Here is an 11,043-nt window from a genome sequence, read left to right on the forward strand (position 1 = left end):
CTGCTGAATTTTGCCCTCCGAGAAAATCTGCATGGCAAGAAGCTGCGCAGAGAACTCCCCTCCACTGGGATTTATTTGGATTTTTTCCCCTCTCTCCCACTATCCCAAAGACCTCCCCAGTCCAAAATCCTTCGGGAAGACCAGAACCACAACATGTACGTGACGGGCTGCACCGAGGTGGAGGTCAAATCCACAGAGGAAGCTTTTGAAGTCTTTTGGAGAGGTAAAAATCTTGGAATTCAGGGCTGATCCCACATTAAACATCATCCACCTTAAACATCATCCACGAGCAGGGAAATTCCGCTGGATCAGCCCCATCCTTGGGATGGAGCATCCACAGCTTCTCCGGGCATTTAGGGCCTCCCCATTCCCAGCCCTTCCCAATATCCCACGGCTGGGAAACCCCTCACAGCCTGATGCTGGAGGGAACTGTGGGAAAGCAGCGGGAATTTTGGGAATTTGGGGTGTCTGAGCAGGGCAGAAGAAGCGGCGTATCGCCAACACGCAGCTGAACCGGGAATCCAGCCGCTCCCACTCCGTGTTCATCATCAAACTGGCCCAGGCTCCTCTGGATGCTGATGGGGACAATGTGCTCCAGGTGAGTTCTGGGTCATTCCAGGAGAATTTTATGGAATTTACCTTGAAAGCAGCTCCCGTGCCTCAAGTCTGGAGGTGACAGAGTTAATCATAAAGTTCGGTGTTAAAACAGAGGGTGAAGCTGCTGGTTCCTTTGGTTTTCACCTTTTCCTTTGTTTGGGAATCTAAGATTTGGGGAATTGGAATGATCCGACAGCTTTCAATCCATGGCCCAAGGCAGAAAGGATCTGCCAAACATTCCAAAAAAAAGCTGTGCTGCTGTCTGGGCTGTACCAAACCCTCTGAACTCGTATCCAACACATTCTTTGGAAGTGGGTTTTGGGATGAGGTGTCCCCCAGCCCTTTTGGGGGAATCTGTAGGGATCCAGGATTTCTTCTGTATCCCAGGAAAAGGAGCAGATCATCCTGAGCCAGCTGTCCCTGGTGGATCTGGCGGGAAGTGAGAGAACCAACAGGACCAAAGCCGAGGGGAACAGGCTGCGGGAGGCAGGTAGGAACACCCTGGAGCACCCTGCTAATTAACCCTGCTAATTAAGCTCCTGCTAATCCTGTCTCCTAGGGAGGAATCCCAGGAATTCTTGAAGTGCTCTGTTAGGATCAGTTAGGATTTGATGACCTCAAATCTTCCCACAAGTTTGCAGCAGCACTTCTGCCACTTCAGTTAATTAGAGCAATTATTAACAAATATCGTTAATTAGGCAATTTATTCTTCTGACTAATCTGGGAACATGATCCAAGGGCTGCTCCTGGAGTTATTTTCCCTTGTGTTTGCTTTTTTTAGGCAATATCAACCAGTCACTGATGACATTGAGGACGTGCATCGAGGTTCTGCGGGAAAACCAATTGTACGGAACAAACAAGGTGGGCAGCCCTTCCCTGATTATCCTTGGATTTCATCACCTGGATAAGGAAAACTCACAGGGTTTTCACTGGCCTTTATTCCCAGATGGTTCCATACAGAGATTCCAAACTGACTCATCTCTTCAAGAACTATTTCGATGGGGAAGGGAAAGTTCGGATGATCGTGTGTGTGAATCCCAAAGCTGAGGACTACGAGGAAAGCCTGGTAAATTCCCTTTTTCCATTCCCTCCTGCTCTTCTTTTCTTGTTTTTTCCTGGATTCTTTTACTCCAAGAGATATAAGGATTTATAATTGTTGTTTGAGCCCTTCAATTATAATTCTGTGGGATAAATCTGCTCCCCAAGTCTTGTTTTTGCTGTTCATTTTACACCTTCTCCTTGCTTGGAAAGTGGGAAAAGTTTTCCTTCCTCACAGAATTCCATGGAGCCATATTTGGGTGTTTAATCCCTGCTATTCCAAGAATTCCAGCTGTCTCTGCCCGAGCTTTTGTGGCACCTTGTGGGGAGGTTTCTGGAAGATCCCAAACCGTAGCTGGGAACTCCTTGCGATTCCAGCCGGATAATTCCTCCTTTCCCACTCCAGTGACCCAATCCCAGCTCCAGGTGATCCTGGTGTTTTTTTCCCTGTTTTCTTGCAGCAAGTGATGCGTTTTGCAGAGATGACGCAGGAGGTGGAGGTGGCCAGGCCCCTGGACAGGCCCCTGTGCGGGCTGACGCCGGGGCGGCGCCTCCGGAACCAGGCATTCCGGGAGGAGCTGTCCCGCAAGCTGGAGCTCAGGGGCGGCCCCGTGGGAGCAGGTGAGGGCTGGGACGGGGAACTCTGCTCTGGGAGTGTCCACCTGGGAAAGGGAAGGATTCAGGGAAAATTTAGAGAGCCTTCCAGGGTCTTAAGGGGCTGCAGGAGGGCTGGAGAGGGATTGGGGTAAGGGATGGAGGGGCAGCACACAGGGAATGGCTTCAAATTGGAAAATGGGAAATTTGGGTGGGATATTGGGAAGGAATTCCAGGCTGTGAGGGTGGGGAGGAGCTGGGCTGGAATTCCCGGAGTTTCTGTGGCTGCCCTTGGAGCCCTGGAAGTGTCCAAGGCCAGGTTGGAATGTGGGACAGTGGGAGGTGTCCCTACCCATGGAACGGGATCACTTTAAGGTCCTTTCCAACTGAAACCATTCCATGATTCCAGCAGAGTTTTCTGTTAGGAATTAAAGGCTGGGAATTAAAATTTAAACCAATTCCACTGAGCCTTAACTGTGTCAGGCTGAACCTCAGTGCCCTGGGAGCTGCTGCTCTTCCCTCTGCAGTGTCCCTATGGAAGGTTTCCAAGGAATTCCACGGGACTGGGACGAATCCATGGTCCCAATATTGCAGCTTCTGACAGGAAATTGTGCCAAGGAAATTGTGGGATGTTCAGGACCAGCTTTTTGTAAAACAAGGAATCAAGGATGTCACATTTAGTCCTTTCCCATCCCTCACCTCTTTGGAAACCCATAGCTCCCATCAATCATTCCCAGTTTTCCACGATCCCGCCCCTCGTCCGTTGGAATTTTCCCATCCTGCTGACGGATTTTCCATCCTGCAGGACCAGAGGAGCCATCTGCTGCTGAGCTGCTCTTCCAGAGCTTCCCTCCCCTGCCTTCCTGCGAGCTCTTGGACATCAACGACGACCAAACGCTCCCAAAACTGATCGAGGCCCTGGAGCAGCGCCACAAAATGAGGCAGATGCTGGCAGAGGAATTTGCCAAAAACGGTAGGAATTTGCCCCAAATTGGAACATCAGAGCAAAACTCAGATTTGGTGCCCTTATTATTCCTCAAAGGATCCCCCTTGCCTCAATTTTCTTGTTTAGATTGATAGTTTCAACCTTTTTTAAGGAATTTTAAGCTTTAAATTTGTTGGCAAAAAACAGGGGTTTGGATGTTCTGGGGATAAGGGAGAAGATTAAAGATAAAATAGAAAATATCTGAATTCTCTTCCAGTTCTTGCCTTTAAAACAATGCTGCAAGAATTTGACTCCAGTGTTGCATCCAAGGAAAATTATATCCAAGGAAAACTGGCTGAGAAGGAGAAAACCATAACAGGGCAGAAGACGGAGCTGGAACGGCTGGAGAAGAAGATTAAAACCTTGGAGTACAAGGTCAGTTGGGTCGTTTTGGAGCACAAATCCCTTTTTTTTTTTTTAATGGATTATTTGGCAAATTCCTTGCCATCAGGAATAAATATTTTGGAGGAACTTTTACTGAAAATTTGTTGGCTTTTTTACAAGGTGAGGCTTTTAAAGCAGCAAAATCAGCGATTTAGAAGTGAAAATTGAGATTCCCCGGGAAATACAAGCAGGAGTTCCTGGATTAGAAGGTTGTGTTCCCACCCAAACCCTTCCTCTCTTGCTGCAGATTGAGATTTTGGAGAAGACAGCTACGATTTACGAGGAGGACAAGAGGAACCTGCAGCAGGAGCTGGAGAGCAAGAGCCAGAAGCTGCAGCGGCAGGCGTCGGACAAGAGGAGGCTGGAGGCCAGGCTGCAGGGAATGGTGGCTGAGACCTCCCTCAAGTGGGAGAAGGAATGTGTGAGTGCAGGAATGGGGGGAAAGCGGGATCAAGTTATCAGGAATTTGGGGATTTGGGGTGTGGGAATTGAAGGGAAAGGAAAGGAAAGGAGTGGAAGGGAATGGAAGGGAAGGGAAAGGAATGGAAGGGAAGGGAAAGGAGTGGAAGGGAAAGGAGTGGAAGGGAAAGGAATGGAAGGGAAAGGAATGGAAGGAAAGAAAAGCGGAGGGTGGTGGGCTCAGGCTCTGCTCCCAGGGAACAAGGACAGGAGGAGACAGAAAACAGCCTCAGGCTGTGCCAGGGCAGGCTCAGTTTGGATACTGGGAATATTCCCTCATGGAAAGGGTTATAAACATTGGAAGTGCCCAGGGAGGTTTGGAATCCCCATCCCTGCAGGTATCCAAGGAACTCCTGGATGTGGCACTCAGGGCTCCAGGCCGGGGTCAGTCCCAGCTTGGCCTCGCTGATCCTCGAGGGCATTCCAGCCTCCGCAATTCCATGTTTCCCACTGCTTTCCCTGTCCCTGCAGGAGCGGCGGGTGGCAGCCAAGCAGCTGGAGATGCAGAACAAGCTGTGGGTGAAGGACGAGAAGCTGAAGCAGCTGAAGGCCATCGTCACTGAGCCCAGAGCCGAGAGGCCAGAGAGGCCATCCCGGGAAAGGGAGCGGGAAAAGCCTCTCCCGAGATCCGTGTCTCCTTCCCCTGCTCCCGTGAGTCACTCCCAAACCTGCTGGATTTAGGAAACAGCGTTTTTAGGGATTAACTTCAGGGATTTCAGTCATTAGTAGCCCCCAAGCACAGAGTTGGAGCAGCTTGCTTTGAGTTCCTTGTCTGCTGTTTGTTCTTCCTCCATTCTCCCACCTCCTGATATCCTTAGGAACAGGAAATCCCTGGATCTGTCTCTCCCTGTGTCTCACTGATGTTTCCCTTCTTCCCAGAGCTGTGGTGTCCCTGCTGAAGTTTGAGCCCTGAGTTGGAGCACCTTGAATTCCTTGTCTTGTCTCTGTTCATTGTTTATCCATTCTCCCACCTCCTGCTATCCATAGGAACAGGAAATCCCTGGACCTGTCTGTCCCTGCATGATGTCCCTGTTTGCACAATGCCTCCTGTGTGTCACTGATGTTTCCCTTCTCTCCAGAGCTGTTGATGTCCCTGCTGAAGTTTGAGCCCTGAGTTGGAGCAGCTTGAATTCCCTGTGTCCTGTTTGTTCTTCATCCATTCTCCCACCTCCTGATGTCCACAGGAACGGGAAATCCCTGGATTTGTCTGCCTGTCCCTGTTTGCTTGGAGCCTGCTGTGTCTCACTGCTCTCTCCCTTCTCCCCAGAGCTGTGGTGACCCCGCTGAGCTCGGGGACAGCCGGGGGGCCTCGCGGCTGCCCAGGCGCTCCAACTCTTGCAGCAGCATCTCTGTGGCCTCCTGTGTGCTGGAGTGGGAGCAGAGGGGCCCTTCCTGCGAGCCAGCCAGCATTCCCAAGTCCAAGAATAAAGCTGGAGCAGAGCCAGGCTCGGCCTGGCCCAGCCCTGCCAGGAGGAGAGGGGTGTGCTGGAGCCGAGTGCTGGAGGTGCCCAGGGATAGAGAGGAGCTAGAGCAGGAAGAGGATCCGTGCTGCAGGGTTAGTCCTGGCCTAGTGGGGCTCAGCCTGGCTTAAAGGTTCTCTGAGCCTGAGCCTGGCTCTGTCCTCGAGCCTAAAGTAGAGTAGAGCTGTCCCTAATGTGTCCTGCTGGTCCCAGACTGAGCCTGGCTGCTCTTGCCACCCTCTTGGTGTTTGGAGCTTCCTTGGAAGTTGAGAATTCCCACTTTTAGGGAGCTCTGAGGTGGCCGCGCTCTGCTCTAGCCCTGGGTGTCCTCATGTTTTTCCCTGGTGTTTCCCTTTTCCCTGGTGTTTCCCTTTTCCCTGGTGTTTCCCTTTTCCCTGGTGTTTCCCTTTTCCTGGCATTTCCCTTTGCCTTTCCGTCTTCCTCGTGTCTCCTCCAATCCCTCCTGCAATTTCCCAGCTTCCAAGGTGCTTCTGGGAACTTTTCCTGCCTGGAAACATTCCTTGGATAAACCTCTTGTGTGCCTCAGCTTTAATTCCCTTCCCTAATTCCCATTAAACTGGGAGCTCTGATTCCATTAATTATTTGGCTCCTTGAGGATTCAGTCCAAGAGCACTTTAGGAAAACAGAGGGGGACAATCTCTTCCTTTGTTCCCTCCTTCCTAGGTGTGGAATGCAACAGATTGGATAAAAATTCCCAAGAAATAGGACTTGACGTGGAATATTCCATTCATAATTTGATCCCCAAAAAACCAGGAGATGGCCTGGAATATTCCATGGATAATTTGATGCCAAGCTCATGGTGGTGCCTTCAGGATTCAATCCAAGAGCACTTTAGGAAAACAGAGCAGGACAATCCCTTGGGCTGGTGCTGTGAGTTTGGAAATTTGAGAGGAGCTTTCCCAAACTTGAGGAGACTTAAGGAATGTAACAGATTGGACAACACTGGGATAAAATTTCCATTAAATAGGAATTGGCCTGGAATATTGCATGGATAACTTGATGCCCAAAAAATAGGAGTTGGCCTGGAATATTCCACCGATAATTCAATGCCAAACTCTTGGTGGTGCCCTCAGGATCCAAGCCAAGAACCAAACCTTTGCCACACCCATCCCATCCCTTCCCATCCATTCCCTGTTCCCATTTCCAGAGCGCTCCAGTTCTCATTCCCACTCTCCATCATTCCCAGAGTACTCTGGTGGCGCCGCTGCAGCCACGGCGCTCTCGCAGTGCCAGGGAGCGCTGGGTGGATCACTGGCTCCCATCCCTCCCATTCCCTGTTCCCATTCCCTGTTCTCATTCCGTGTTCCCATCATTCCCAGAGCGATCTGGTGGTGCCGCTTTGGCCGTGGCGCTCCCGCAGTGCCGGCGAGCGCTGGGTGGATCACCAGTCCCCATTCCCTGTTCTCATTCCCTGTTCCCATCATTCCCAGAGCGCTCCGGTGGCGCCGGTGCAGCCGCGGTGTTCCCGCAGTGCCGGCAAGTGCTGGGTGGATCACCGGCCCCCATCCCTCCCATTCCCCGTTCCCATTCCCTGTTCTCATTCCCACTCTCCATCACTCCCAGAGCGCTCCGGTGGCGCCGCTGCGGCCGCGGCGCTCCCGCCTCGCCTCCGACGGGGAGATCCAGACCAAGCTCATCAAGGTGACCTCGGGGGTCTTGGGAATGTCGGGAATGTTGCGTTGGAATTGTCGAAGTTTCGTTAAAATTACCCAGGGAGTTCCTGGATGTAGCACTCGGTCTCCGGGCTGTGGGCAAGGTTGAGATCCAGACAGAGCTTCTCAAGGTGCCCTTGGGAATCTTGGGAATGTTATTGGAATTGCTGAAATTTCGTTAAAATTACCTGAGGAATTCCTGGATGTGGCACTCCAGGCAAGGCTGAGATCCAGACCACCGAGCTCATCCACATGACCTTGGGAATGTTGCATTGGAATCACTGAAATTTTGTTAAAGTTACCCAAGGAATTCCTGGATGTGGCACTCGGTACTCCAGGCCTGGGGCAAGGTTGGGATCCAGACAGAACTCATCCAAGTGACCTTGGGAATTGTGGGAATCTTGGTTTGGAATTGCTGAAATTTAGTTTGGTGTTTTCATGGTTGGGTTCCATGATTTGTAGGATCCCATGATTCATGGATCCCATGGGCCATGAATCCCTTGATTTGTGGGATTCCATGATTTGTGAATCCTATGGATTCCATGATTTGTGTGGATCCCATGGTTTGGGGATCCCATGATTTTTGGAATCCCTTGATCCGTGGATCCCATGATTTCTGAATTTTCCTGTGGAAAAAGGCAACAATCCATTGGCAGTGAAATGGGAGGAGCTTATTTGTGTCCATATCTCTTTGGGCTGGAATTCTGGGATGAATCTCAGTGTTGTTCCTGTCCCAACCCTGCTTTTCCTTGTCCTTTTCCCATTCCAGGGGGATGTGTTCAAGACCAGGGGTGGTGGCCAGGCCGTGCAGTTCACAGACATCGAGACCCTCAAGCAGGAATCTCCCACTGGGTGAGTCCAGCCTCTGGAATCCTGGAATTCCCAAAATTCCAGCTGTGGAACCTCGAATTTGAGCTTCAGGAGTCCTGTAATTCTCAAGGTTCCAATGATGGAACCTTTCATTTGAGCTTCTGGAATTGTGGAATTCCAGGTGTGTGCATGGAACTTCTTCCAGGCCGGATGATCCAATGGGAAAATTGAACTCCAAAATCAAACTTGGAGAAATTTGTGGATGCTGGTGCTGCTGGATCCAAGATTTATTAAGGAATACTAAAGGGATTTTCCAGTGTTGGAATGTGGCAAATTCCATGAGGTTTGTGCTGTAATCCCACAAATTCCCGTTCCAGGCGGAAGCGCCGCTCGTCACCTCCCAGTCCCGACCCCGCCGGGGACGCCGCGGACTCAGAATGGACGGATGTGGAAACCAGGGTGAGCCGGGAATGTCACCCTGGGAATGTCACCCTGGGTCCTGGAATTCTGGCCTGGGTCGGGTTGGGAGGGAACTTCAGCTCATCCTAATCCAGCCATTCCATGGGCAACTCCCGCTATCTTGGGCTGCTCCGTCCAGCCTGGCCTTGGACGTTCCAGGGCTGGGGATCCAAACCCCTCTGGATGAGGATTTGGGAATGGTGGGAAGCAGCGGATCCTGACTGTGGTGTTTTCCCAGTGTTCCGTGGCCGTGGAGATGAGGGCGGGATCGGCGCTGGGACCGGGATTCCAGCACCACGCCCAGCCCAAGTGAGTGCTCCTGGAATTCCTTCCCGACAACTTCCAAACTTTGGGAATGCTTTCCCCCCTGGCTTTGCTGCCCTTCCCGCATCAGATTTGCATTCCCAAGTGGAATATCAGGAATGGCAGTGGGAATACCCTGGATTCCCTCTTCTGCCCCTTTAACCTCTTGCTCACATTATCCATTGGAGAATTCCAATTTCTCGGGATTGGGAAATTCCAGTTTCTCAGGATTGGGAAGTTCCAGTTTCTCAGGACTCCAATTCCCTGTGGGAGGAGGGAATTGCAGTGGAATTCCTGCTAAAATTCCAACTGCATAATTATGGAACCACTAAGGAGTCCTGGAGAATTCCCTCTTTCCCAAATTATTCATAAGGCATCCCTAGGAATTCCAGCTCCATGACCAGCCCAAGGAAGTGCTCCTGGAATTCTTTCCTGACAACTTCCAAAATTCAGGAATGTTTTCCCCCCAACTTTGCTGCCCTTCCCACTTTGGGTTTTCATTCCTGGCTGGAATAGGGTCGGGAATGGCAGCAGAAAGGCCCTGGATTCCCTCTCCTGCCCCTTTAACCTCTTGCTCACATTATCCTTTGGGAAATTCCAATTCCCTGTAGGAAGAGGGAATTCAGGAATTGGAATCCAACTTTGTTTGCTGCTCCTGCTGCCTAAAAATCCAAGGAAAACACCGGATTTTTTGGAGTTTCCTTGGATTAAATGTTGGATTTTTTAGGAGGTGGGTGGGAGTGCAAAAACCTGGGAATGAGGAGTTGGCTGCTCCCAAAATTCCTCTGGGTGAATCCTGAAAGTTCTCTGTGGCTCTTTCCCGTTGCAGGCGCAGGAAGCCCTGAACTTTTCCTGCTGGAATCCCGGATTTTCCCAGCCTGAGGAATGCTCTGCTGCCACTGCTCCTCAGGAACTGCTTTGTGCTCATTCCCAGAGGTTTTTAGGGAAGCTGGGAAATGGCTCCATTGGTGATCCCAAAGAACTTCTGGATGGATCTGTCCTTTTCCATAGATTTAGGGAAATCCTAAAGGTCCCTCTGGAATTTCGAATGGAGCTGGATCCTTACAGACAGTGCCAGCAGGCTTTTCCCTGGGAGACTTTTCCAGTGTTTTCCCAGTTTTTTAGTCCCAAATCCATCTTTTCTGGTCATTCCCTCTCTTTTGGGAGACCCAACCGCTGCTATTCCGAGCTGCAGTCCAGCACTTTAAGGGTGTTTTTGGCCATTCCCGATTTTACTGGAAGCAGGAAAACCTTGGGAATTGAGATTTCTTCTGGCAAGAATGAATTTAGAGTATTTAAGTGTGTCACTGAGCTGTCAGAACATTCCAGAGTCACCCAAAATCCTGGGAGCAGTGGGAATTCACATCCCAGCTGCTTCGGGGTGTGAGGGAATTCTGGAATGTTTTCCATGTGGGAATGGGGGGGGGAAAGGGGATTTCCTCACAGATAGGGTGGGAATTGGCTCTTTGTGTGTCCCTGCAAGGTGTTCAATAAATCCTTTTATTCCAAACCCTCTCCCTGTTTTTTAGGGAATTCCAAGGGGAGCAGCTTCCCTGGCTCTGCAGAAAGCTGGGATCAGAGGTGTTTTTTGGGATGGTAAATCCTGGGATCTGCTTGGATCCTGAGGTGGGGTTGGGACAATTTTACCCTCAGGTCTTCAAAGGGAATTTGGAGACATTTGGGGCCATATTGAGGGATTGCCTCGATCCAAGGGCTTCCAGCCCATGGAAGAGCTTTTCTTCCCAAGGTTTGGAATCCTAAAATCTCAGAATGGCTTGGATTGGGATTGGAAGGGATTTTAAAGCTCATCCCAAGGGCAGGGACACTTCCCACTATCCCAGGGTGCTCCAAGCTGGCCTTGGATATTCCAGGAGTCCAGGGGCAGCCACAGCTGCTCTGGGAATTCCAGCCCAGACAGGAATTCCTAATTCCCAATATCCCAATATCCATCCCTGCCCTGGCAGTGGGAGCCATTCCCTGTGTGCTGTCCCTCCATCCTTGTCCCCGTCCCTCTCCAGCTCTCCTGGAGCCGCTCCATGCCCTGCAAGGGCTCTGAGCTCTCCCTGGATCCTTCCCTTCTCCAGGAGAACATTCCCAGCTCTCCCAGCCTGGCTCCAGAGCCGAGCAGCTCCGGGATCTCCTCTGGAATTTCTCCAGGAGCTCCAGGTCCTTCTCCTGCTGGGACTCCAGAGCTCAGGGGGGGACAAAGGGAGAGCTTTTCCAACCCCCCCCGGAATTCCATGAGCTCCAGAGGCGGCTCCAGCCTGGATCCGTGGGAAGC

The 11,043-nt window shown here is 51.1% G+C and overlaps 1 protein-coding gene across 1 annotated transcript in view; it reads left to right on the top strand.

Annotated features, from left to right (window-relative positions):
- Positions 1-10,272, top strand: part of KIF23 (kinesin family member 23) — a gene marked incomplete at its 5' end in the record, with an annotated part of 17,372 nt that extends 7,100 nt beyond the window's left edge. Inside the window, 16 exons of the mRNA XM_031059665.1 lie at positions 111-223; positions 477-598; positions 985-1,087; positions 1,379-1,458; positions 1,544-1,663; positions 2,097-2,256; positions 3,035-3,202; positions 3,432-3,589; positions 3,846-4,019; positions 4,529-4,708; positions 5,325-5,612; positions 7,102-7,179; positions 7,960-8,042; positions 8,378-8,459; positions 8,698-8,768; positions 9,592-10,272. Coding sequence (XP_030915525.1) covers positions 111-223; positions 477-598; positions 985-1,087; positions 1,379-1,458; positions 1,544-1,663; positions 2,097-2,256; positions 3,035-3,202; positions 3,432-3,589; positions 3,846-4,019; positions 4,529-4,708; positions 5,325-5,612; positions 7,102-7,179; positions 7,960-8,042; positions 8,378-8,459; positions 8,698-8,768; positions 9,592-9,607 — 1,996 coding nt within the window. The remainder of the gene's footprint in view (positions 1-110; positions 224-476; positions 599-984; positions 1,088-1,378; positions 1,459-1,543; positions 1,664-2,096; positions 2,257-3,034; positions 3,203-3,431; positions 3,590-3,845; positions 4,020-4,528; positions 4,709-5,324; positions 5,613-7,101; positions 7,180-7,959; positions 8,043-8,377; positions 8,460-8,697; positions 8,769-9,591) is intronic.
- Positions 10,273-11,043: the final 771 nt, after the last annotated feature.

Source organism: Geospiza fortis, unplaced genomic scaffold (assembly GCF_000277835.1).
Source record: "Geospiza fortis unplaced genomic scaffold, GeoFor_1.0 scaffold2, whole genome shotgun sequence".
In the NCBI taxonomy this organism is placed as follows: Eukaryota; Metazoa; Chordata; class Aves; order Passeriformes; family Thraupidae; genus Geospiza; species Geospiza fortis.